General features: G+C 42.4%; 1 protein-coding gene across 5 annotated transcripts in view; it reads right to left on the bottom strand.

Moving 5' to 3' along the window:
• Positions 1–1,497: 1,497 nt before the first annotated feature.
• Positions 1,498–27,215, bottom strand: part of USO1 (USO1 vesicle transport factor) — a 126,967-nt gene continuing 101,249 nt past the window's right edge. For 4 of the 5 annotated variants that reach the window (XM_073590742.1, XM_073590713.1, XM_073590704.1 and 1 more), the window contains 9 exons: positions 25,349–25,530; positions 20,104–20,225; positions 17,612–17,750; positions 17,269–17,432; positions 17,033–17,104; positions 16,723–16,821; positions 12,124–12,225; positions 9,192–9,407; positions 1,498–2,847 (listed from right to left, as the gene is read on the bottom strand). In XM_073590742.1, coding sequence (XP_073446843.1) covers positions 2,755–2,847; positions 9,192–9,407; positions 12,124–12,225; positions 16,723–16,821; positions 17,033–17,104; positions 17,269–17,432; positions 17,612–17,750; positions 20,104–20,225; positions 25,349–25,530 — 1,189 coding nt within the window. In that variant the 3' untranslated portion in view covers positions 1,498–2,754. The remainder of the gene's footprint in view (positions 2,848–9,191; positions 9,408–12,123; positions 12,226–16,722; positions 16,822–17,032; positions 17,105–17,268; positions 17,433–17,611; positions 17,751–20,103; positions 20,226–25,348; positions 25,531–27,215) is intronic. The other variant, XM_073590733.1, reaches the window with a different exon arrangement.

The raw sequence follows: 27,215 nt of genomic DNA, 5'->3' as shown, positions 1-27,215 counted from the left end.
TCTTCAGAAGAGGAGAGGGAGGGGGCGGCGGTAGGGCAGCAGCTAACCGCTGTATAAAACTCAATGGGCGGGGGAAAGATGGCTGTTATGTTAGGAGTTAACCCCTCTACTGTAATTTAAAAACTGCATGCACTTGGCCAGGATCTGGAGGCAAAGCTCCATGGAAAAGATCTGTACACTATAAAAGATACACATGTAAGGAAAATGACAGATAGATAACCCAAGTAAAGTACAAACTTGCTTATATGCTGTTTAACTAATTAAAGGGAATCTGACACCCTTTTTTTGTGATATGATGTAAAGATATCATTCAATTTAGTGTCACATAAGCATTATACCAGTACTTTTGATAGCCCCTGACTCCCCACCTTTGATGCATAGATATCGTTTTTAGCTCTCCTGCGGTGTATGTTAGGGTGTGCGCACACGTAAGCGTTTTTTTCACGTTTAAGCGTTTTTACTGGCAAAAACGCTTCAAAATCGCTTAAAAGCATCCCATTCATTTTAATGAATTCCGCACTTTGATGCGTTTTTTACAGCAAAAAAACGCATCGCAGTAAAAAACGCAGCATGCTCATTAATTTCGCGGAAAAATCCGCATTTCTAACTATTTTCTATGAGACTGGGGCCGCTCCGGAAATTTTTTTTTCTGCATACGTGTGCACATAGCCTAAATCTCCACGGTCCGGTCCGATAGGCGGGGCTTATTCTCCTTCTCTACCCCCCTCCTCAGCTTGCTATACATATTGTGATCTGTGAATATCACTGATCCCGTAGAGTTGCCGTGCGTGAGTATTGAAATGGCCTCTCGAGCATGCGCAGTATGCTTTGCCCAACTGTGGGTAAAGCATAAAATCATTATTGCGCATGCGCCGGCATACGCCATTATGTTCTATGGCCTGTAAGTATCGCGATACTTCCGGGCCGTAGAACGTAATGGCGCATGCGCAATACTGATTTTATGTTTGTCCACAGTTGCGCAAAGCATACTGCGCACACTCGAGAGGCCATTTCAATGCGCACGCACGGCTACTCTACGTGAATGCAGGAATAAACAGAAAGAAATGCGTAGAGCAAGACAGGAAGGGGGGGGGAGAGAAGGAGAATAAGCCCCGCTAATCGGACCAGACCGCAGAGATTTATATACACCGCAGGAGAGCTAAAAACTGTATTTATGCATCAAAGGTGGGGAGTCAGAGGGTATCAAAAGTACTGCTATAATGCTTATGTGACACCAAATTGAATGATATCTTTACATCATATCACAAAAAATGGGTGACAGATTCCCTTTAAAGCAATTTAAGAACACCTTTACCTTCCCTTTAAATAAATGATGCTATTAACATAATTTTACAAATAAGTCCATAATAATTACATTTTTTTTGTTGCTACAAGTAAAACCACTGTAGTCTAAAATCAGAGATAAGAAGATGCAGAAGTGAGTGTCATGTGATTTATGCATCAGATATTTTCAGAATAAATCTCTAAACACATCGATAAGTAAATGCATTATTTTATTTGTAAAACATGAAATTAATGTAATTCATATTTTCACTCTTAAAACATCGTTCTGCAGCTAAATCTCTATGGCCTGACTTAAGCCAATAAATTATATACCTTTTTTCTGACTTAACCAGTATAGTGAACTAGCGGCAATGGCAACAAGTTGGAAAATAAGTATCGCAGTGTTGAGTGGGTTGCCCACCTTTGGGGACCTTTTTTTCTTTTTTTTAAACTTACATGCATTTATGCATTTAGAGATTAAATCATTTATGGAATTGGGTTTCATTAAAATGTTTTTGTTTCCTTGCACATTTAATTTAGTTGTGGCCTGGTCATAAATCAGCTGAGAGGAACTCAGAAAAGACAGATAAGAGGAACTAATTCCCTTTTACTCAAAACTAGCTCACTGATGGTTCCTTAGATACCTCATTCTGTAGCCAGCCAAAAATCAGTACAGAAGAGCAGCTACAAATAAACAAACGATGTAAACCTTTTTAATTCAACCGAATTGCGAAAATGCTTTTAAGCCTGAAATACATGCATTTAAGAAAAAGAAAAAAAAATGTCCTCTAAAGTGGAAAAAGTCCTTTAAGTAACCATCCCTCCATATTAAAAAGATATTTTGGTGTAAAATAAAAGGATGATCTACCAGAACTACAAATACTGATGCCTCCACAGGTTGCGCCGAACAAGACCCTTGAGGAACATAGCCATTTCAGGCGTGAAGGCACTAGACTTATACAAGTGTATTAGACGTCAAATTGTATCAAAAGACGAGACGGGACTAATCTCAACCATGGGACTGATCCCACCCATGGGACTAATCCCACCCATCCCTGACTATTCCAGTCTGTATATGAAGAGAGAAATTGTTTCAGTGTGAGCTGTGAAGAGGCCGCAGCAGCAAATTTCAGCAGAGTCAACTAGATGCACAAGGGTTGGGGATCATTTGACATTGCATAGCAATGTATTGTACTTGGCAAGGGTAAAGGGGAGCACCACAGAAGATAAGGTGCGCTTATAACATTGGCAGAGCAATAAAAGGCCTATTTTCCAAGCCGTATTCCTCATGAAAATAGATAGAAATGATTGAAGATGTATGGCAACAGCTCTAGAACCTTAATGACTTGCTTAGTTTTCACCTTCACATTGCCTTCATAACTTGTTATAGGTTCAATTAGGGGGGATTACTAGAATTTTTTATTACTGTAAAAAAAAAATTAAGATATCTGTTTTTCACAATGAATGTCTCTAAATGTCTTCATCTCGGCTATCTTCTTCATCTAGATCATCATCATCATCATCCCCGGCATCTCCCGACTCCAAGTCATCTTCATCCTCCACCTAAAAAGGGTAGAGATGTCGGTTAAAGCCATTAATGTTCAACAAATCTAATTGGCTGGTGGAGAAAATTTTTGAACCGCTAAACAGTGAGTGTAATGCCTAGACATTCAGCATTAGCTCTCCAATCTGGGTGCCATGCCGTTCTTGAGGCGCCACTGACTGCAGGATACCTGGTACTTGACATAACTGTCCTTCTAAAGCACCAACTATTCTCACTAGTCTTGAAAGGTTATTCTCAGGTTCTTCAAGGGTCAAAATTGAAAAAACTGTAAAAAAAAAAAAAAAAAAGCAAGAAACATTGCAATTTACTTTTCATTCCAATGTTAATTGCTTGTCGCCTAGGTTACTGCCCACTGCATAATGTCTATGAGGGGTGGCCAGTATTTCAGGGAAGAATTGCAGTGCTTACAAGCTCTTTCCAATAGAAATTGGGTGCTGCTTTGAAGCTGTCCAGCTTGAGTGTCCCCGCGGTTCCTTCATGCCAAAGTGGAAGAGTTGCAGCATTGAACAGTGCACAATTAGGCCTGTTTCACACTTCAGTTTTTTGTTTCAGTTAAAATCCGCCAAAAAGCGGATCCGTTTCTAACTGATCTGAACAGATGCCACTGGATCCGTTTTTTGACGGATCCGCCGAATGAAGAATTTTAAAGGAACCGCTGCCTGGGAAAGAGAAAAAGAGAGAAAGAGAAAGAGAAAGAAAGAGAAAGAAAGAGAGAGAGAAAGAGAAAGAGATTTTCCTCTGTTCGCCAGAAATGATTTCAGGGTTAAATTTCCTAACTTCATTCCTCCGGGCATGCGCTGTATAAAAATGTGGATCCTGCAGTAAAAAAAACGTTACATGGTCCGTCCAGGCATCTCGGCGGACACAAAAAAATTGACGGATCCGCAAAAAAAGGATCCAACGGATGGCCATCCGTCAAGATCCGCCGGTAATGCAAGTCAATGGGGAAAAAAACGGATCCGCCAAAGAAAAATGGCGGATCCGTTTTTTTGCAAAAACGGCGGATTTTGACTGATGGTCAAAAACGGAAGTGTGAAACAGGCCTTAGGGTCAGCAGAGTGACTGTCAACCAGGAGTGCATCCTTCTCAAGCAAACAGGAAGTCAGGGAGCAGTGCACTCCTGAACCGCATACATGAGACAACCCCTTTAAGCAAACTGCAAACTATATCTATCTATATATATTGTTTTTCACACAAAAATAGAAATTTATCAGTATATATATATATATATATATATATATATATATATATATATATATATATATATATATATATATATATATATATATATATATATATATATATACACACACACATACACACACATATATACACATACACACAGATCCCTGTATTTGTAGTGCCATTCTCATGACATTGGCACTTTAGAACAAGTCATCGACAATATCTGTCCCTGTCCAGTAGTAAATGATGATTAAAACAAGGGTATATTTTCCTTCAAATCATGTTCTGTTATATGATTTATATGCCAAAAACAAAATAATAAATTAATAAAAAAATGGGTTTCTTAGCATATTAAAAAAAAAATAAAGTTTGGATAGGTCATCAATATTTGATAGATCAACTCTTCCTATTGCTGACCGGATGTGCTGTAATGGCTGGGCACTGCACTTTCATCTTCTGTTCCAATCAACAGGGGGGGATGTGCAGCACCTGGCCACGGCCACTATGCAGTTGACAAAGCTGTGCAATTCTGCTGCACAACTGAGCACATCCGACTGCAGCCAGCACCGGGAACAGCAAATAATTGGAGGGGTTCCAGGTGTCGCATCCCCAATGAGCAGATACTGATGACTAGTGTTGAGCATTCCGATACTGCAAATATCGGGTATTGGCCGATATTCGCTGTATCGGAATTCCGATACCGAGTACCGATATTTTTTCAATATCGGATACCGGAATCGGAAGTCCCCATAATGCAATGAGCCAGTGATGTGGCTGTGATTAGCTGCTGAAATGATGTCATCATGATGTGCGGTCTGTGTGCATCATGATGTGCGGTCTGTGCCGACTGCGGGGGGTCTGTGCCGACTGTCGGGGGTCTGTACGGGCCTCTCGGGGGTCTGTACAGGCCTGTCGGGGGCCTGTGCCGGCTGCCGGTGGTCTGTACGGGCCTCTTGGGGGCCTGTGCTGGCTGCCGGTGGTCTGTACGGGCCTCTCGGGGGTCTGTACAGGCCTGTCGGGGGCCTGTGCCGGCTGCCGGTGGTCTGTACGGGCCTCTCGGGGGCCTGTGCTGGCTGCCGGTGGTCTGTACGGGCCTCTCGGGGGTCTGTACAGGCCTGTCAGGGGCTGTGCCTGCTGCCGTTTGTCTGTACGGGCCTTTCGGGGGCCTGTGCCGGCTGCCTGTACGGGCCTCTCGGGGGCCTGGGCCGGCTGCCTGTACGGGCCTCTCGGGGGCCTGTGCCGGCTGCCGGTGGTCTGTGTGGGCCTGCCGGGGGTCTTGTGTGTGTGTGCAGGCATCGTCCGATGGGACTACAAGTCCCATCGGGCGATGCCTGCTACAATGACAGTATCGGGCAATGCCTGCTACAATGACAGTGATTGACACATTGGCCAATGATGGGACAGTAGTAGTCCCATCATCCGGCTAATGTGTTGAATGTAAAAAAAATAAACATACTACATATATACAACATTCATACATACTACATACATACTACATATATACAGCATACATACATACTACATACATGCTACATGTATACTACATTCATACAACATACATACTACATACATGCTACATATATACTACACTCATACAACATACATACTACATACATGCTACATATATACTACATTCATACTACATATATACTACATTCATACAACATACATATATACTACATACTACATATATACTACATTCATACAACATACATATATACTACATACCACATACATGCTACATATATACTACATTCATACAACATACATACAACATACATACATACATAGTACATACATACTACATGTATACTACATTCATACAACATACATACATACTACATTTTTAATTCCGATATTTCTGTCCCATTGACTTGAATGGGACTTCCGGGATCGGAATTGGCGATACCCGATACTTTTTTCATATCGTCCGATCCAATATTTTTCAATATCGGGTGGTATCGCTCAACACTACTGATGACGCATTCTATAACTAGGCAATCAATATAAAAGTCCCGGACAGCTCCTGTAATATGCTTGAATTAGGACAGCTGATGTATGCTTGGGTAAGAATACAAGGACAGAACAATGGAAAGGACACCATTGTAGGCATTTACTACAGGCCGCCTGTGCAAGCTGAAGATATGGATGAACTATTTATGCATCAAATGGCCAAGTTCTCCAAAAAATATGACATAGTTGTCATGGGAGATTTCAACTATCCAGACATTTGTTGGGAATCTCTCTCAGGCAAAACTAACAGGTCAAGGAAATTCTTATCCTCTCTTGCTGACAACTTTATCTTCCAAAAGGTAAGGGAGAAAACAAGGGGAACTGCTACCTTGGATCTAATCCTTATAAACCGGGAGGAAATGGTTGAGGAGGTAAAAGTGGCTGGGACCCTAGGAGGTAGCGACCATGCTATTTTAGAATTTTGGATAACTAGAGGCGGAAGACCTGTGAAGACTCAGACGTCAAGGTTAGATTTCAGAAAGGCAGATTTTAAGGGATTCAGAAAGAGAATTGGAGGGATCCAATGGCTGGATATCCTTAAAGACAAAAATGTCCAGGAAGGATGGGAAATCTTGAAAAATGAAATTCTCAAAGCACAATTGTTAACAATTCCGAAAAGAGGGAAGAATAGGAAGCATTTAAGGAAACCAGGATGGATGAACACAGAACTTAAGCACATGCTAAAAAGGAAGAAAAAAATGTTTATAAAATGGAAAGAGGGAGGCATATCTAAAGAAGAATATAATGCTGTCTGCAGAACCTGCAGGGCACAAATCAGATTATCTAAAGCTGACAATGAATTGAGGCTTGCAAGAGATGTCAAAAGCAATAATAAAGGATTTTGGGGATATGTCAAAAGTAAAAGAAAAGTCAAAGATGCTATAGGATTTTTACAGGATGAAAATGATGAAATGGTAAGACAGGATGTTGAGAAGGCTGAACTTTTAAATTCCTATTTTGCATCTGTTTTCTCTCAGAAAGGAAATGTAACATCAACTGTTATTCACTGTCCTATTAAGGGAATAGAAGAATCCAGGATATCTATAAACAGAAAGATAGTGAGGAAACACTTAGCTAACCTAAATGAATTCAAGTCTCCAGGTCCAGATGAATTACACCCCAGAGTACTGAAGGAGATAGCAGAAGAAATTTTTGAACCCCTCTCCATAATCTTTGAAAATTCTTGGAGAACAGGAGAAGTGCCAGAAGACTGGAGAAGAGCAAATGTTGTTCCTATCTTCAAAAAGGGGAAGAAGGTGGACCCAGGCAACTATAGGCCGGTGAGTCTGACTTCTATACCAGGAAAGATCTTTGAACAAATTATTAAACAACATGTATGTCAATACCTGGATAAGAATGAAGTGATTAAACAGAGTCAGCATGGGTTTGTAACTAATAAGTCATGTCAGACTAACTTAATTTCCTTCTATGACGGTATCACTGATTGGGTGGATCAAGGAAATGCTGTAGATATAGTATATCTTGACTTCAGCAAAGCATTTGACAAAGTCTCTCATACAATCCTTATTGAAAAAATGACTAAGTATGGAATGGACAAGGCAACTGTTAGGTGGATTCATAACTGGCTTAGTGATCGGACCCAAAGAGTGGTCGTAAATGGCTGCACATCCAGTTGGAAGAATGTCTCAAGTGGGGTACCACAGGGCTCTGTCCTAGGCCCTGTACTGTTCAACATCTTTATCAACGATTTAGATGAAGGAATTGAGGGTAAACTGATTAAATTTGCTGATGACACAAAGCTAGGAGGGATAGCTAATACTAGAGAAGAGAGAGAGAGGATTCAAAAAGATTTAAATAAACTGGAGAAGTGGGCAGCAACTAACAGAATGGTTTTTAACAGGGAGAAATGCAAAGTACTACATCTGGGCAATAAAAATGAAAAAAGCATATATATGGGAGGAATAGGGCTAAGTGACAGCACATGTGAAAAAGACTTGGGTATACTAATAGATCACAGACTGAATATGAGTCAACAGTGTGATGCAGCAGCAAAAAAGGCAAATGCAATTCTAGGATGTATTAACAGAAGCATACAGTCTAGATCACGTGAAGTCATTATTTCCCTCTACTCCTCTTTGGTCAGACCTCATCTGGAATATTGTGTCAAGTTTTGGGCACCACATTTTAAAAAAGACATCAACAAACTGGAGCAAGTTCAGAAAAGAGCGACCAGAATGGTGACCGGTCTGCAAACCCTGTCTTATGAGGAAAGGTTGCAGGATTTGGGAATGTTTAGTTTGCAAAAGAGAAGACTGAGAGGAGACTTAATAGCTGTCTACAAATATCTAAAGGGCTGTCACATTGTAGAAGGATCAACTTTATTCTCATTTGCACAAGGAAAGACTAGAAGCAATGGGATGAAACTGAATGGGAGGAGACACAGATTAGATATTAGAAAAAACTTTTTGACAGTTAGAGTGATCAATGAGTGGAACAGGCTGCCACGAGAAGTGGTGAGTTCTCCTTCAATGGAAGTCTTCAAACTGAGGCTGGACAGACATCTGACTGGGATGATTTAGCGAATCCTGCTTTGAGCAGGGGGTTGGACCAGATGGCCCAGGAGGTCCCTTCCAACTCTACGATTCTATGACCTGACCGCCACATATCAGTGTTGGTCCAAGGGGCTCCATTGTTGGTTTTGTCCCAACTTACTATAAGCATCCTCCAACTCTGAGTCAGTGACAAATATATTAGGGGGGCAAACCGCTCATCAAAATAGCTAAGCCAACCCTCTCAACCATCATGACAGAAGAATGGAGAGATGAGGGCTGGGATGGCTACTGAAATGAGCTGGATAGCCAGGTGCTTGCATACATGTTAATGACACGAGAGGCGCGAGGAACAGGTGGAGGGGCCAGAAGTCCACCACATAATTGTCAAAACTGTATCAAACACATTGTCTCCCTGTCCGTCACTGGCCAGATAGACAAGACTTTCCCTTTACTACACTGCACAATATGGGAATGGGACTTCCATCTGGAGCAGCTCGGAGTAGTGACACAAGGTAAACCGCCTGGTGACGTGTCTGAAGGCAGGAGCCTCACTAGTGACTCTGCTGGGGCCTCTAGATCACTTGCCATGTGTCTCTGCTGATAATGTGCCTTTTAACCTCGAGCTGCCTGACCTGTTCTCCAAGCTCTTTCAGTTTACTCTTCAGACTGAGGATTTTTTGGTCTTGATCAGCTAAAAGTATCAATAGATCATCTTGTTCCTTCTTGGAGTCAGCGACCTCTTGCGTCAGTTTCAGTTTCTCGTCCTGTAAAATGGCTGCGGTGCTTTGAGCAGCATCTAGTTCCCGCTTTAGAGACGACTTCTCTTCAGAGAGCGCCTTACGTTCATCCTAAAATAAAAGAAATCTGATAATTGCAGATATTTTTTACAGGACTTGTGACAAATGTTATTTCCGAAAGCACTTGGCCGTCTTTGCATTTCGAAATATTGCAAACCCACAATAATGTATAGCTGGCAAAATAGATGACCGCTGCTGTCAATCAATGATGGCGACCGTGCTGTAGATCCTGTGGACACTGCTGCGGTCTAAGTGACTGCCACCATGATCCTTAAGGCTCGCTCACACAAGCGTATAACACGGCCGAGTGCGATGAAATGTTTTACTATGGGGCAGTGCAGATCTCTGATTAGTTTCTCATGCCGATTCGGTATGAGAGAACAATCACAGCATGCTATGAGTGCATTCTAAAATCAGATCGCATGGACCTATACAGATCTATGGGTGCGTGTGAAACATCGGACTGCTCTCGGATGTTATCAGAGTGCAGTCCGATTACTGCGGACTTCGGCAATGGAGAAACTACTTTCTCCATCTCCTCTGCACCAGTGCTGCGATTCTCTCATGCAAAAGATCAGAGCACTGACACTCGGCTCAAACTCTGACATATTTTGCATAATCAGCCCAGAGTCTCTCGCACAAGAAAATCGTTGGCCATGTGACCCCGACCTTAGGATGGGCATGTAAGCAAGGTGTGACAGGGGATCACAACACTGCCCATATGGGTATATCTCAGAGTTCAACTTTAACATTCAAATTGTTATTAATACTAGTTTGGAGGGCATTTTATGGAAAATCCCTTAAAGCCTTAATGCACATTTTAAAGCAATATAACACTATATATTTAATTAATTTGCATTAAACTGATCCACATTTGGCAATCAGCAGAAACCAAATTGGCTGGTATGGGCAAGAGAAAATGTGACCATATGATAATTATCATTTGTTCTAGCAGAACAGACCACTTTCTATTTATGCACTTCTAAGACAAGGAGCTACTGGAACAGTCCCATACATCTGCTATTCAATGGCAAAGCTGGGATTCTGGCAGGTAAGCGGCAGTATGCAAGGCTCCTAGCCATGGAATCTATTTATATAATTGCCTTGTAATGTTTTCATTTCCTTTTCTGTCCAGATGTCACCGTATCCCAGAATTCCAAGCGGAGGAAGTTCACCGACCGCCATACTGGGACACCCAAGTGGTGGGTGTCTCAATATGGAAACTGCTGCTGGTACCAACCATTTGCACAGTACCATCAGCGGAACACAGTCGCACCACACACTCTATACGTCGTACGCACCACACGCACACAGCTTCTTGCGAGATACCACCAGCAGAACACCGTCGCTTTGCGCCTGCGCGAATTCCGCGCAGGCGCAGTGAGTGAATCATTTGGCTGATCCCAGCGGCAGATGCGCGACGTGACTACCGGCAGAGGAAGCCAATCACATTAAAGGGGCTTTCCCACGAACGAAAGTTCATTTTAAAAATTGTCTGTGTCTGACCGTGTACAGAGCATACCACATCTCCTGGGCAGGGGAGGAAGCAAAAGACAATACTGACATTACAGCGGGGGATCACAGAGGATTCATTTTGTGAGGTAAAATATTTCACTGACTGTTTTTAAACAATATTTTACCTCACAAAACGTATCCTCTGCAATCTCCTGCTGTAATGTCAGTATTGTCTTTTGCTTCCTCCCCTGCCCAGGTGCTGTGGTATGTTCTGTACACGTCAGACACAGGGGTGAGACAGATAGAGCACAGGGGGGAGACAGCTCAAATGGAACAGCACATGAGGGGAGAACACAGCAAAGGAAGGAGAGAGACAGCAGACAAGGGGGAGAGCACATGGGGTAAACAGGTCAAAGAAGAGAGCACAGACGGGAGAAGTCAGCACATGGGGAAAGAGAGAGTGGATAGGTGGGTGAGCACATGGGGGGAAGAGAGATTTTCAACGCTGCAAAGCCTGCCCCCATCATGAAATAACCTCCCACCCAATGCGATAGCATCGGGCCTCCATCTAGTGTATTGTATATGTGCAACATACAAACATTTGTGAAAGAATGGGTCATTCTGAAGAGCTCACTGAAGTGGAGCGTGGCACTCTAATAAGATGGCATCATTTTAACAAGTCAGAACATGAAATGTCTTCTTTCCTTAATATTCTGCAATCAACTGTGAATGGTATTATTGGAAAAATGAAAGTGTTTTGGAACCAGAGTCACTCATCCACAAAGTAGCAGACCACGTAAAGTTACAGACCGGGGTCACCGAATGCGGAGAAGCATAAAGCATAAAAGTCACCATGGCTTTGTTGGCTCAATAACTAAAGAGTTTCTAACCAACTGTGGCACTAACATCAGGCCAACAACTGTGAGTCAGGAGCTTTATGGCATGGCTGCATTCTAGCCTTATATCACCAAGCATCGGATAGAATGAAGTAGAGCCCACCACCAATGGACTCTGGAGCAGTGGAAGTGTTTTCTGTTGAATGATGAATCATACGTTTCTACCTGGCAGTCTGAGGACAGTTTTTAAAAATCATCTCACCTGACAAACAAGCGTTTTGCTTGTTCGTCAGGAGTTTGCCAGCTTGTTCAGGTAAATGATAAATCAGCAAATAAGTGTTCCTAGGAATATCTGCATGTTTAATTAGGACCTTACAGTCTAATCTTTTTACTGCTTTTAATATACAACTTAATTTTAATTGTATTTTTTTTTAGTAATGTGGAGAACAATAAGAAATATAAACTGATTGACAAACCTTTAAAGAGCCGAGTTCCTTCAGCATATTTGCTACTTTCTCTTCATAGTCTTCATTCTTGGAAGCAATAGTAGCACAGTCACCTGACGTTGTAAGTGAGGCCTGTGGATTACATTGGAAAATATATGTTAGTGATTAACATCCCTACTTTTTAACAAATGTCTAAGGCCCGTTTCACACTTCAGTTTTCTGGCGTCAGTCACAATTGTCATTAGCAGAAAAAACGGATCTGATGGATTTGCCTGGCGGATCCGTTTTTTTCCCCATAGACTTGTATTAGTGACGGATTGTGACGGATGACCTTCATCCGTCGTACAACTGATCCGTCGGAAAATAGCTGACCGTCGGCCGAAAAAAAAACACCCCTAGGAACGTTTTTTGTCTCAGTCAAAAAGGCGGACAGTGACGGATCCGTCGCCAGCTAGAATGGCCGCCTATGGGTGGCGGATCCGTCGCTGTCCGTCAAAAAACGGATCCGTCATCGGATTCCGCTTTTTCACCTCTGTTCCTTTAATTTAACCCCAAAAGCCTTTCTGGCACCAAAACATCTCTTTCTCTCTCTCTAGAATTGTGTTCCTTTAAACTCCAAAGTCTGCAAACGGATGCAACTGATTAAACGTTTTTTTTTTTGGCGGATCCGCTAGATGGATCAGTCGAAAAAACTGATCACTTGCATCCTTTTTTCACTAATTTTGACGGATCCGTCATTCCGTCAAAACGGAGGATTTTGACTGATGCCAGAAAACTGAAGTGTGAAACAGGCCTAAGATGCATAATGGCTTTTTTTATAAACTGAATGGTGTTTAAACAAAGAATCTATGCATCAGTATGGCCATTTGAACGGATTGTTTTGAGTAAATCTCTGAATCAAGCATTCTGATCAGTCCACACATTAAAGGGTAATATGGTCTCGGTTTTCTGTACATATAGAATTATTTTTAAATCTGTACTTATTTGCAGCTATTACCCTCTAACGATGACTACCTCCGGGGATTGCTTTACCCGACATTGCCACTGGATCTGTCCTCCAGTAGTTCTAATACTATCGGTCGAGCATGCTCAGATACAACCCAAGTAATACTGCAAGACTCGTTAAAGGGTCAATAGTGGCTTGTAGGATTGCTGATTCCAACAGGTGGCGCTATAGAGTTTAAGTCCTCCTTCTCTCTGAAGAGGCAACTTGCAGACACAACTAAGAACCCGTTGCAATGAAGCATCTGACAGCTATGCTGAAGATCCCTTGATACCAGATGCCTGTGCATCTCATGACCTTGTTTAATTAATGAAAAACAGATGCATTTATAGCCTGTCTAAAAACTGTGCCAACCCCTGTCACAGCACCTTCACTGCCCTAACAGCTGCGTTGTAGCACAGCTCAGCTATGCTTTGGTCACTCAGTTATGCCTTCTTTCAAGATTCAAAAGATCCACCAAGAAAATGTGGAGATTGTAAATAGTAATGAATATTGGTTAAATAGTGGATCACAGTAAAGACACTGAAAACTATCAAAAAAATAAAGGTTCATTCTCCTTATCTTTATCAGGAAGAACACAAAAGTGCAAAGGGAGGGACCCGCAGCACTGAGAGGAAGCAGTGTGCTGCTGGAAAATGCAGTTTAAGCAGACAAGGATAGGATTACCCTTTAAACTCTGTGAAACTGGATGCACAAACGAGAAGGGGGAAGAAAAAAAAAAAAAGACCTAAAAAGGTACAAGAAAAAACAAAAACTTTGGACTCGATTCATCGAGGAGTTATCGCCAGAATACTGGTGTGAAACACCTTCAAAATGTTGTAAAATTCTTGTTGCGCAAAAAATTTGAGATTTTTGACATTTTTACAACAGTTCCGTATAGGGATTGGTGAAGCACTTTATCAAAAGTTGTCATGTAAGTTACAGCAGAGATGTTACTTCAGTCCCTGACTTCAGTGATATTTCTGTCAAGGCGAATACAAGTGATAAGATGTGCCCAAGTCATTAAGTGGAGCATGCTCCTCAAAGAATTAGACACATCTTATCATGCGCATCATTTGGACCAATGTATAAAACACTAGTCTTAAAGAATCGGGTCCTTTATGTCTGGTATGGTTACCCTCACATTGAGCAAAGAAGCATGGCTTCATCATAAACTGTAAATGGAAAAAGAGACACTTCTCCATCTGACCCGCCACTCTACAATCCGCCACTGTGAACAGGTAATTGAAGTGGGTTATCTGATAGAGAGCAGATTGAAGTCTGTGCAACAGACCGTGGGGTGTCAATTTTCCTTCTTGTGTAAATAAGGCTTTCTATGTTCAAAAGAATTACAGGCAAACAGGAAGGCACAGGATACCAGTCATGAATATTGTATTTTTGTTGACCGGTGTAGGTCTTATAGTTACAGGAGACATTTTTAGGCATTGCAACTAAGTGGCTAACATAAAACACATTTACTTACATGATTGTGCACATCAGCCATGAATTCATATGGTCCAAATGTATAAAGTTGGATATGACATGTCACTTATCTATACAAAGCTGAAATCACCACAGGAAATATGGCATTAATATCTTCCGCCTGGGACCTACAGGGGGACCGATATCCTTAAGATTGGGGATCTCATAATTTTTGGTACCTTAGTCGCATGCCATCTACCAGTCCCCAGCTGAGGTCACCAAAGGGAGTGGGTTGTATTGTGTTGGGAAATACAGCTTGCAGTATGACTGCACCATTATCCAATTGCTACCCTCTGAAAGGATCTGTGCCATTCCCGTGACAACAGGTCTAGTAATTTATAAACACTGCCTAACTTTTTGGATTAAATATATAATATTTAATAGCTTAGTTCCTCCTGCTCTATAAATCGCACCCCTGAAGCCTCGTAAGGCCCCACATTACCTGAAACGGGTGTCCAATTGGCCTGTATAAACGATTGGAGGTGGCACCTAGTTTTTCCTGTGGTTAATGGGGAGCTTGGCGGTGACCATACTGAAGTATGTATATTCATAAAAATAGCCAAAAACATATCATAATTACAGGGGCTAAATATGTAGAAATCAGTCTCCCCGTCATAGACAAATTGGTAGCTAGGTAAGTCACTAGCATATGCAACCTAGAAAAGGATAAAGAGTATCCAAAAACACCACTCAAAAGGATATGATATTAAAATATAATATACATTTTATTACAAAATAATACATATTTTAAGAATCAAAAAATTAAAATTAAACATGTTTGAGGGATGGATCAAAGGGAGTGGAGTAAGGTCAAACTGTGGGTGCCAATAGGATAAGTATACATAAACTCCTACATACCAGGGATGCCAGAGTGGTAAACAATTGCATGAAAATATATATATATATATATATATATATATATATATATATATATATATATATGTATGTGTGACCAACGACAAAGCAAAGTCCAGCAATAACGTGAGCAATCCAGGATGCTGTTAAAAATTTTTTTCTTTTTATTCATAAATCCATTAAAATGCAATGGTCCAAGCAGTTCAAAGCAGCAATAACGCAAGAAAGTCGTGCAGATAGGACTACGCGTTTCAGCGGTAGAACCCGCCTTCTTCACGGTCCAGATCCGGGCACAACGGAGTTAACCAGGTCAGCTGAGGTTCCAGGTGGTTCACAGGAGTGAGCTGGTCTACATTGTTGGAGATATATATATATATATATATATATATATATATATATATATATATATATATGTAATGTCTAGTCAATCCACATGGGAAGGAGTGCAGTAGAGAACTTATCCATGATGCAGTTAGTCAACCATTCACAATGCCATAGATGCCCCATGTATGTATGTATGTATGTATATATACAAACACCTGTTGGGATCGGATATGTATATACTATATGTTCACTGGGAAGTGCACAATACCTGCCTAGCAGTGAAAGCAGCCATTGTCTTCTCCATCAATCGTCAGTCGATTGAAGGATTGTACTGACGGTTGGAAGCAGTGGAGTACTGTTACGGACTGGTGTACTGCATATCAATACTTGTCATGCAGAAACTGTACATTGTAAAAACAAAAATATTGCTATAGTGAGAATAACCCATTAAAGCTTTTTCAGTGCAGTGTGAAGACAGCTCCCTCTATACAAAAATGTATAGAGATAAAGCTAAACGAGTCCGGATTCCCTTCAAGTGGAATGTTTCATGAATTTCATTTAAGTTTAATTCACTAGATGTAAATATGCAGAAGAAATAATGGCCAACATTTTTTGGTGAAAATTATGTCAAATTTATTAAATCTGAAGTACGTGGAGTCATTTGAAGCACACAATTTTGTTTCTGGTCCTTCAGCAGTACAACAGAGTGATATAAAACCCACCCTGTAATGTTAATGAGATGCCTCTGTTCATTCTGTTGAAGTCTATTCAGCAAAGCCAACAAGTAAGGTTCAGAAAGTCTCAACCTAGTTTGTTTTCTGCAGTGGGGCTTTGAAATATTTTAAGCTTTTTATGTGAATAGTCAATTAAAAAATTAAAATCTAAACCTCTATTAAAAATATTTTTTAATAAGGCTACTTTCTAATGATACATTCACTTTCAGCTACAAACAACTGCACCATGACAAATACAGAAAAACAACTTACATTGGATTCTAATTTTTGGAATAATTCCATTCTTTCCGCTTGTAGTCTATTAATTTCTGTAGACTGAACGAGGAGCTGAGATTTCAATGTTTCCATTTCCTGCACATAAATAGAATAAAAATAAACTGCTTCTGATACTATGCAAGGTATTAAGTTTTACAATAACTTACACATTTGCTTCATTAGTTTTGATATTTAACTTTTTTTTAAAGACTGTGCATGGGAGTTACATGTATGTGGAAGATCTGCAGATGATTTTGTGATCAAACTGTGTGGAGAGCTGAGGCCTGTTCTTGTTAGAAGGACGTACCTTCTGGAGCTCACCGACTTGCTCCGATACCCCAGTGCTTTGCTCTGCCTGACCGCCGGCATGACTGTACTTCTGTAGACAAAACCACAAAAAAAATCAATTAAAATGTGCAAGATGAAAATGCCTTGATGAAGATGACCGGTAGATTTTGGCCAGACCACTACCCAATATTAGATGGATTAATCACAGTGTTTTGTACACTGCCCATGATTACTGTACAGTCTAGAAAATCTTACCAAGTTTTCTAGAAGAACATTCTTTTCAGAAAGCTCCCCTTGTAGTAATTCATGCTGTTTCGTCAGTTCTTCTATTTCCTCTTTTAATCGGCTGACTTCTTCAGACTGAAACCCGTTCATCTGTACATTGCTGTTATGTGAATTGTGATGCTGGTTATCCTTTCCTATTTATAGATTATGGTCACCAACAAAAAAGGAGAGAATGAATGTAGTACAAAAGCAAAAAGCGATATACAAGAATAATGTGACAATGACAGCACCAGTATAGCTATAATCAGATAGATCACAAATGTTATGGGATCTTTCTTTCCATTTACTGAAGATAGGACTATGGGAATACTACCTAGCTGCACCTTGAGAAGATTGTACTGATCTTTGTGTTGCTGAATTTGGGCAAGCTGTTGAGAGATTGTGGTCTGGAACTGTTCATTTTTCACTTGTAAAGATGAGACTGTCTGTTTCAGATCTTCCAGTTGTATGTCCTATAGGATAAAACATTGCAAAGTTAAATTCTTCACCTTTAGGCTGAGTTCACACGTGGCGTTTTTTTCGAGTTTCCGCGGCAGTTTTAACCGCGCGATTTTGCCGCTAAAAATAAGCATCCCATGCATTCCTATGGGATTCCGCAGTGCTGTGCTAATGCTGCGGTTTTTACCGCGGCGGAATCGCTTCGCGGTAAAAACCGCAGCATGCTCAGTAATTTGCGGAATCGCGGCGATCCCGCACCCATAGGAATGCATTGTTCCGCTTACTTCCCGCATGTGGCTGTACACACCATGCGGAAAGTAAGCAGAACAATTGTGGATGGTACCCACGGTCCGGAGGAGAGGAGACTGTCCTCCGGGCTTTGGGTACCATATCCCTGTAAAAAATAGAATTTAAAATAAAAAATATTGTTATTTTCACCCTCCGACGTCCCGCGCAGCCTTCCCGCTTCTCTTCACGCTCCCGTTCCCAGTAGTCCTTTGCGAAAATGCCCGCGATGGCGTCCGATCTCGCGGGATCGCGAAGTCTCGCGGTAATTCGCGCGACGTCATCGCGAATTACCGCGAGACGTCGCGTTCCCGCGAGAACTGACGTCATCGCGGGCATTTTCGCAAAGGACTACTGGGAACGGATGCGCGGGACGTCGGAGGGTGAGAATAACACCGTTTTTTATTTTTTTTTTACATTCTATCTTTTACTATTGATGCCGCATAGGCAGCCTCAGTAGTAAAAAGTTGGTCACACTTGTCAAACACTATGTTTGATTAGTGTGACCAACCTGTCAATCAGTTCTCCAAGTGATGCTACAGATCGCTTGGAGAACGCTAGCATTTTGCAAGCTAATTACGCTTGTAAAATGCTAGTTTTTCCGCGGGAATTTAAAATGCGATTTTCCCGAGGACTGGAATTCCGGAATTCTCGCGGTAATTTCCGCGAGAGTTCCGGTACGTGTGCACTTAGCCTAAAGGGGTTGGACACTACTTTTTTTTGTTGACGGCCTATCCTTACAACATGCAAATTATTATGAAAACACTTACAGCACATCCTGCATTGTACTACAGTACCCAATTTACTATATATTTTAGGAGTCAAGAGTTGGTCCACTTTATAACGACCACCAAAATGGAAACCAACCCCACAACTCTGACTCCACAACCCAGAGTTTGGAGAGGCCATCAATTAAAAAAAGTAATGGCCAATCTCTTTAATCAAAGGATTTTCAATTCACCAGCTCCATTGCTTACTAGAACATGTATGTCACAGCTTCCTCGGCGTAACCCTTGACTCTGCCCTGTCCTTCAAATTGCACATCCAAGCTCTCACCACCTCCTGTCTTTTCCAGCTGAAAAATATTTCCAGAATCTGTCCTTTCCTCAACCCTAAATCTACTAAAATGCTTGCTCATGCCCACATCATCTCCCACCTTGACTACTTCAACATCCTCCTCTGTGGCCTACCGTCTAACACTCTTGCACGTTTCCAGTCCGTCCTTAACTCTGCTGCTCGACTAATCTCTCGCCTTGCTACTCCTCCCTCCCCCCTTCATTAACACACTGTAAATAGAGTCTGCAGGACAAAATTATCTGTGCTGTGTGTTTTCACATCCAGCATTTCCTCATTGATGTCTGCAACAAAAACAGCACGATTTGGTGCAGTCTTTTAAGGGTTTTTTTTATCAGCACACCATTAGGCCTCATTCACACGTCCGATTCAACATACAAGAAAAACAGACTGATTATTCTGGTCACCATGTGATCTGAGTGTTTATTATTCTCATACCTCACGTATGAATAAAGAAAAAAAGCTAAAAAAAAACCCCTATCTCCACCTTCTCCTTTCTGATATGATTTTTTTTCACGCACCCGTAGCCTTGCATTGCCAATTTTGATCCGACCCTTAGATCAAAATCGAATATGTATCCGTGATGGTCTTCGGACCACTCGATTCCAGAAAAATGACGGACATATGAAAGGACCCCATTGACTATGACAGGTACGAAGGATATCGGTGAAAACCTCGAATATCGGATGTCTAAATGAGCTCTTTATCTACTTAACATATCATGAGAAAGAAGAGTACCTGGTCCTTCTGGCGTGATCATTTCTAAGACTCCAAACCCAAGTAACTGAATGTCAATATTAAGTCACAAACAACCCAGTGCAAATATAACAAATGCCAGTTACCAAACCAACCCCATAACAGTTTTCACTTATCTATGGAAAGTTACAAAATTACAGTAAGTTGCTTGGTTAGATTCGTCATTTGTACCATTATTTCATCCAGTGGAATGGAAAACTTGAAGCAGTGCTGCATTTTAGGCACCATTTATTTTTCCTTATTCCCATTTACCTGCTCTCGGATGACACTTTTGTAGTGAGATATAATGTTATCGTGCTGCTCAAGGGATTTTTTCACTTCTTCTTCCTTCTTGTCTTCTTCACTAGATTTGTAGATAGCTTTAATAATGACCACTGGAGCCAAGAAGATTGGAAGAGTTAATAAACCATCTATTTCACTAGCAAGTATTTTCTTAGCATAGTAATATGCACAAATAAATCAACATATATATACGTTATCAGAATATCAATAGGGACTAGCTGGTACCTTGCAAAGCATTACAGAAATATTCAGAACAATTCTTGTATATGACTTGCACGGTTGTCTGGGTATGGTCTTCATGTCATGGTGTTTGTAAGAGTGTCAGATATACACTAGATGTTCATTGCCTGCAACAGTACATTGTCTGCCTCTCGTTACCACCTGTCACATAGGCTATCCAATTTATACATAGTCTTTTCCACTCATCTATTAACATCATCAGCTGAAGTTTGCTTTAACCATAAAAATAATGCTGTGTATAGCATTTTCTGTTATTTCTCCATGTGAATGCAAATGTAGTTAAAGTGCTTCTGTACTGAAGAGTGAAAACTTCCCGATGCGCTTAGATCCCCAGAAACCGTATGTTTGAGAAAGAGGGATTTTGGGTTCTTACCGTAAAATCTCTTTCTTGGAGCCTTCATTGGGGGACACAGAATACCATGGGTGTATGCTGACCCAAGCGTCGTCGATAATGGATAACCATGCGTCTTTGAAAGAGGAAAGTCTGCCTCCCACCCTGGAAAGATTTCCAGGTGGGGTGACCCGTCACTTAGATGAAAATCTGCCGGATCGGGAGCCTGAGGACCTGGAGGGCTGACCTCTGGATCTCCAGCGGGGAGCTGGCTTATAAGAAGGCTTTCTCCGGTCTCTGGAAGCAGGATGCCGGTACTGCTGGGATGAACCTTCTGCGGAAGAGGAGGGGCGAAAGGACCTAAATGGCCGAGAAGCCTTCCTGTTAAAGAACCTCTTAGGGCGGGACTGGGGAAGGGAAATGCTCTTTTCACCAGTGGCATCCGAGACTCGCATTTCCACGACTTCAACCAAAGAATGCGGCGTATGGCTATTATGTTGCTGTTAGCTCTTGCTACGCACCCAGCCGCGACCAAGGAGGCAGCCAAAAGGTATTTGCCCGCATGACTAAATTGGTCTGCTAAATCCGCCAGCTCGTCCTGAGGGGCTGCTGCTGAAATGCGTTTGCGCAGAATCTTTGCCCAAGCTGAAATGACCTTCGCCACCCAAGCGGAGGCGAAGATAGGACAGAGGGGAGCGTCGGATGCCTCAAAAATTGACTTAGCCAACAACTCTATTTGCCTGTCTGTTGGATCTTTAAGAGAAGCTCCGTCCGGAAGGGAAAGAACCGTCTTAGAGGAAATCCGAGAAACTGGTGGATCTACGTCGGGAGCTTTGGTTCATTTCGTGACTAGATCTGCATCGAAGGGATATAGTACATCTGAGTACTTGCGGTCTGAAAAACGTTTCTCAGGATGTTGCCAGTGATTGGCTAAGGAAGTGTCAAACTCTTTGTGATTAGGAAAGGTTCGAGATGGAGGCCTCGCTTTCTTAAAGGAAACAGGGCATTCCTGAGGGGGTGCCTTATCCTCCTTTATCTTGAGAGTTTGGAATATAGCCGATATGAGACTATCTACCATATCCCGAGTTCTAGCTATGTTGTCCGCTTCTGAGTCAGATCCAGATTGGGAATCATCGTCTGACCTAGGATCGTCTGTTGAGAATGGAGACAAAGAGCGTAGCCTGGGAGAAGCGGAGGGACCCTGCGAACTGGAAGAAGAGCCAGACAGGACCCGCTTCCTAGAGCCCCTACCCGGCTTGTCCGTCTGAGGGTCGCGGTCAGGTGCTGGCGACTCACCGTGAGAGGCGGTCGGCGCACAGGTGGCTGCAGATAGCTGGGGTAACCGCTCTAAGACCTGGACCAGAGATTGAGACACTTTCGTGAGATCAGAGACCGACTGAGACTGCCACAGCCCACTCAGGGGGTGGGGTGCTCTCAACCCGGGACTCGGAGTGCTCCTGAGGGGCAGACATGGAGGAAGGGCTGCAGGGCGGACAGAAGGGAGATGACTGACCTGATACCCACTTCTTTTTACGCCGCGCGCAGGCGTAGTGAATAACAGTGGGTCCTAGAGCAGAGAGCCCCTGCAGGATTGGGCATATGTCAAAGGGGTAGAAACACTGCCTGATGTGGAACTGCGGATGGGAGCTAATTCTAGCGTCAGCTGAAGCAGCGCCGAGCCTACCGAGGTTCAGGGGCAGAAAAACCAGCGTTGTGTCCCCCAGGAAGAAATCTTGTGAAGAGAGAGGCAGGAAGAGACGCTAGCGATGGGCGGGGCTTAATCGCCAAGCCCTGATTGGAAGAGGACCGAGGAGGGGGCAAGGTAAATGTCCCACTGACAGGGCTGAAGTGAAAGCAGCCCTGTGATATGCTGTAAAAGTGCGCGAAGAAAGCGTGCGCAGGGAGAGGGGAGAAGCTTCCTTAACTTTTTTTTTTTTTTGAAAACGAAAGTGAAAGTGCTCCCTCTGCCCTCATGAGCGACGGCGCGCCCGGAGCAAAGAAACCACAGGGACAGGACCCACAGAGATCGGGAGGCCACAGGGATAGGAAAGTCACAGGGACAGGGCAGCCACCGGGTAGGATGCTGCCTGTGGAGGCCACCGCTGAACCCCCCGATGATAAGCGCGTCTAACTGGAGAAGGAAAACTGGCGGGAAATTCAAAAAGGGGTACTGATCCTGATAGCGTGGTGCAGGGCTGTATTTTAATACAGCGCAGTACTGGCTGTAACGCTGCAGGGCTAGGGGCCATATTTGAGAGCGGGGCTGGAGGGGACATCTGGATCCGCTTACCTGATGTCCTTGAGGAGGATGACCGCAGGGGCCCACGATAGCCAGCAGGCCGCTGGGAGAAACGATCCTCAGTACCCGCACTATGTCCGTATGGTGCAGAAGACGGCCATGGGAGGGGAAACGTCACCGCTGGCGACCGCCGACTTCCTCTCAGCCCTGTCCCGGGAGAGGGGTGAGGAGGGTACTCGGCTAGGACCGGCCACCGTTATAAGCCCATAGCACCCGAGGGTGATAGGGGAAGGTCCTGCCTGCGGGCCTGAGAGTTGCGATGTGGGTGACACCACACTGCTCGCTCAGCCGCATTAATAGGAAAAGCAGGATGAATTCACATCCCGTTTCCTGATGCTGTATCTGAAAAAGAAAGGGGAAATCATTAAAAAACACAACTAAAACCTGAAAAGAAAAGGATTAAATGCGGATCTGGGGAGATCCCGGTCCGCCTCCTACAGACACTAAGCACAAACTGAGGTGCTTGGTGCCTGTCGGTGGGTGTATACTGCCGGGGAGGAGCTAATTTTCTTGTTTTGCATAGTGTCAGCCTCCTAGCAGCAGCAGCATACACCCATGGTATTCTGTGTCCCCCAATAAGGCGATAAAGAAATCTCTCTCTTTAAAAGGAATCTGACACCAGGTTTTTGCTACCCAGATTCCAGCGATGAATCACTTAGATTACTGGGTGCAGCAATTGTGACACAATCAGAGTCCTTGATGGTATAACCGAGTGGTATGTAAAAGCCCATATATGGATGCAAGCAAGCTAAGAGTGGATATGCATGAAATTACCCCTTGACGAAGGCAGATGTCGAAACGCGCGTCACGGTGGACGCATCCAGGGATATATAGGGCATATGCATACCACTCAGCTTTCCTGTATATTAACTAGCCTATAGACTTATATGCACGTGCACTTTACATAGGATATCTACCTTATGCACATGCAGCTTATTTAGGACATCTATCATCCTAATTACCTGTACTACAATACACTAACTCTGTGACGCCTAATATCCCTTCTAGTAATTCTCTATCCAGGCATTTAAGCTATTTTGCTGTTTATGCACTTTATGTAATATATGATCATATGTATTGTGCCTTGTGATTTAAATTGCTGTCCCATTCGAAAGTGTATATAACGGTCACTGAGTCTTACATCCGCTTCTCATCTGGTTATTTTTCACCACTCCTATCCAAATGTTTATTCTTATGCAACTAAGGCTAATTTCACATTAGCGTTTTTTTGAGCAGCGCATCGTGCACAATAGAAAAGCATGCAAAAAACGCATCATGCGTTTTTGCATGCGTTTGCAGTTTTTATGTGCATTCATTCTCTAGGGGTTAAAACCAGTGTCTACACATTTTTACGCCAAAAATGCATGCGCACGAAAACGCAGACAAACGCATGTCCATGCGCACGCCTGCGTTCCCATAGACTGTAATGCGTTATTTTGTCGCAAGCGTGTGCATGCGTTTTTTTGACGCCTTTCAGTGGACCCAAAAATGCAACAGGTTGCGTCGGCTTGCTCTTTCTGTCTACATTTATACTTTCACCGATGGGTCTTTAATTGTCCTATATACACATGTGGTGGCAATTTTGATTTTTTTTCTCACCTTTAGATATACTCATTGTCGGCTACTATTTATTTACTGTATCTGTTTCTACTTTTGAGATTTTTTGTATAGCGTCATGGGGGGAGTTATCGCTTCATAGTGTCACACTGGCGGGTCCTCTTGGTTTGACTGTTGTCCAACAGACCTGGTACATCATCACAAGCCATGTACTATGCTTAATCAGCCAGAATCTTACATATAACGGTGGATGCATCCTTCTGTCTGAAGTTAGGATGGCCAGAGCATGCGTAGTGTGGCGCCGGAGTCAGCGTGTGTGCATACCACACTATGGCACCATTTTATTGCACAGTGTTTTCAACAAAATGGGGCTGGATATCACTGTATGCGTTGACTCTGGCGCCATTATAACAAAAACCTTATATAATTGTACCAATAAAAATGATCGCCACCTGGGCATAGAACAGGTTCAATAGCTAGTCTAGAATGACCTCATTGTCAACCTGTTATTTTATTAGATAACAGGTTAATGGCAGTTTGTTGGCCGAAAAACCAACTGACAGGTTCCTTATACGTCCCACCCTTCTCCGATGTGGAAATTCAGTGTACTGGTCGCACTTGAGGAAAGCTTAATGAGACAACATGAAGAAGATCATTTTCATTCTAGATTACAAACTTGATATTACACATTGGAGTGCATATCCTAGATGGCTTTCAAGTGGATCACTGAGGGTATGGTGTAACAAACATTCTACATGGCACTAAACTAAGATGGATAGAAGTCTTACCCTCCAATTCCTTCACTAATTTGGTGAACTCATGATCAAACATCATGTGGTCAGGAGTATGGAAAATCGGCTGAGGTTTCTGAGCAGCCTTTGAATAAAATTCATGCTTTGTGATAAAGCCCAGCTTTTCAGTGAAGATTTCCTTCCCTATTCTCTTTTCTATTAACTGCTTCAACTTCTCTCTGGAGGAGAAAAAAAACAGTTGATTAATTAAAGTTAAAGGGGTTCTCCAGGCCTCCAATACTAATGGTTATGGTTTGCATAGGCCATCACTATCGGATGGAGGTCCGACACTTGGCACCACCAATAATCAGCTGTTAGCTGGATGTACACAGTGAATGGAGCTGGTGCAGTACTCTTCTCTGCTCTCAACAGGGCAGAGCAGTGCGCCTGCACCAGAGCGGGAAGCAAAGAAGAGGACGTCATTGCTAGAATATGGGAGGCACCGAACCGGACCGTGACACCCTCCGGACCCGAACCGCCCATGGGTGAGTATAATATAACTCATTTTTCTTCTCTTTTAGGTTACATCGGGGGCTTACCTACAGCATTCTGTAATGCTGTAGATAAGCCTCTGATGGCGGTGTCCGCATCTTATATATCAAAAAATAGTTGACAGATTCCCTTTAAAATCCTAAAATGTATTCAGCCAATTTAAAACAAAGAAGGTTAAAAACTTGACATGTTTCTGGTGCAGTACATGCACAGCACAGAATCTGAGTGATACTAGCCAGCATTTCCTTACTGACATCCTATGATTAACCTCTTTACCCCAAAGGGTGGTTTGCATTTTAATGACCGGGCCAATTTTTACATGCTCACCACTGTCCCTTTATGAGGTAATAACTCTGGAACGCTTCAACGCTTCCATGGATCCCGGTGATTCTGACATTTTCTCGTGACATATTGTACTTCATGATAGTGGTAAAATTTCTTTGATATGACTTGCGTTTATTTGTGAAAAAAAGGAAATTTGGCGAAAATTTCACAATTTTCAAACTTTGAATTTTTATTCCCTTAAATCACAGAAATATGTCACATAAAATACTTAATAAATAACATTTCCCACATGTCTACTTTACATCAGCACAATTTTGGAATCAAAATTTTTTTTGTTAGGAAGCTATAAGGGTTAAAAGTTGACCAGCGATTTCTCATTTTTACAACACCATTTTTTATTAGGGACCACATCACATCTGAAGTCACTTCGAGGGGTCTATATGATAGAAAATACCCAAAAGTGACACCATTATAAAAACTGCACCCTTCAAGGTGCTCAAAACCACATTCAAGAAGTTTATTAACCCTTCAGGTGCTTCACAGGAAATTTTGGAATGTTTAAAAAAAAAAAAAAATTAACATTTTTCACAAAAAATTTATTTCAGATCCATTTTTTTTATTTTATCAAGGGTAACAGGAGAAATTGGACCCCAAAAGTTGTTGTACATTTTGTCCTGAGTACACTGATACCCCAGTATGTGGGGGGAACCACTGTTTGGGCGCACGGCAGAGCTCAGAGGGGAAGGAGCACCGTTTGACTTTTTCAACACAAAATTGGCTGGAATTAAGATCGGACGCCATGTCGCATTTGGAGAGCCCCTGATGTGTCTAAACAGTGGAAACACCCCCAAAAGTGACATCATTTTGGAAACTAGAACCCCTAAGGAACTTATCTAGATGTGTGGTGAGCACTTTTAACCCCCAAGTGCTTCACAAAAGTTTATAACTTAGAGCCGTAAAAATTAAAAAAAATCTTTTTTTTTTTTTTTTCACAAAAGTGATCTTTTCGCCCCCAATTTTGTTATTTTCCCAAGGGTAACAGGAGAAATTGGACCTCAAAGGTTGTTGTCCAATTTGTCCTGAGGGC

The sequence above is a fragment of the Dendrobates tinctorius genome, unplaced genomic scaffold, assembly GCF_039654945.1.
Source record: "Dendrobates tinctorius isolate UK_male_01 unplaced genomic scaffold, ASM3965494v1 ptg000011l, whole genome shotgun sequence".
Taxonomy (NCBI): Eukaryota; Metazoa; Chordata; class Amphibia; order Anura; family Dendrobatidae; genus Dendrobates; species Dendrobates tinctorius.
This window is presented reverse-complemented; position numbering and strand designations above follow the sequence as displayed.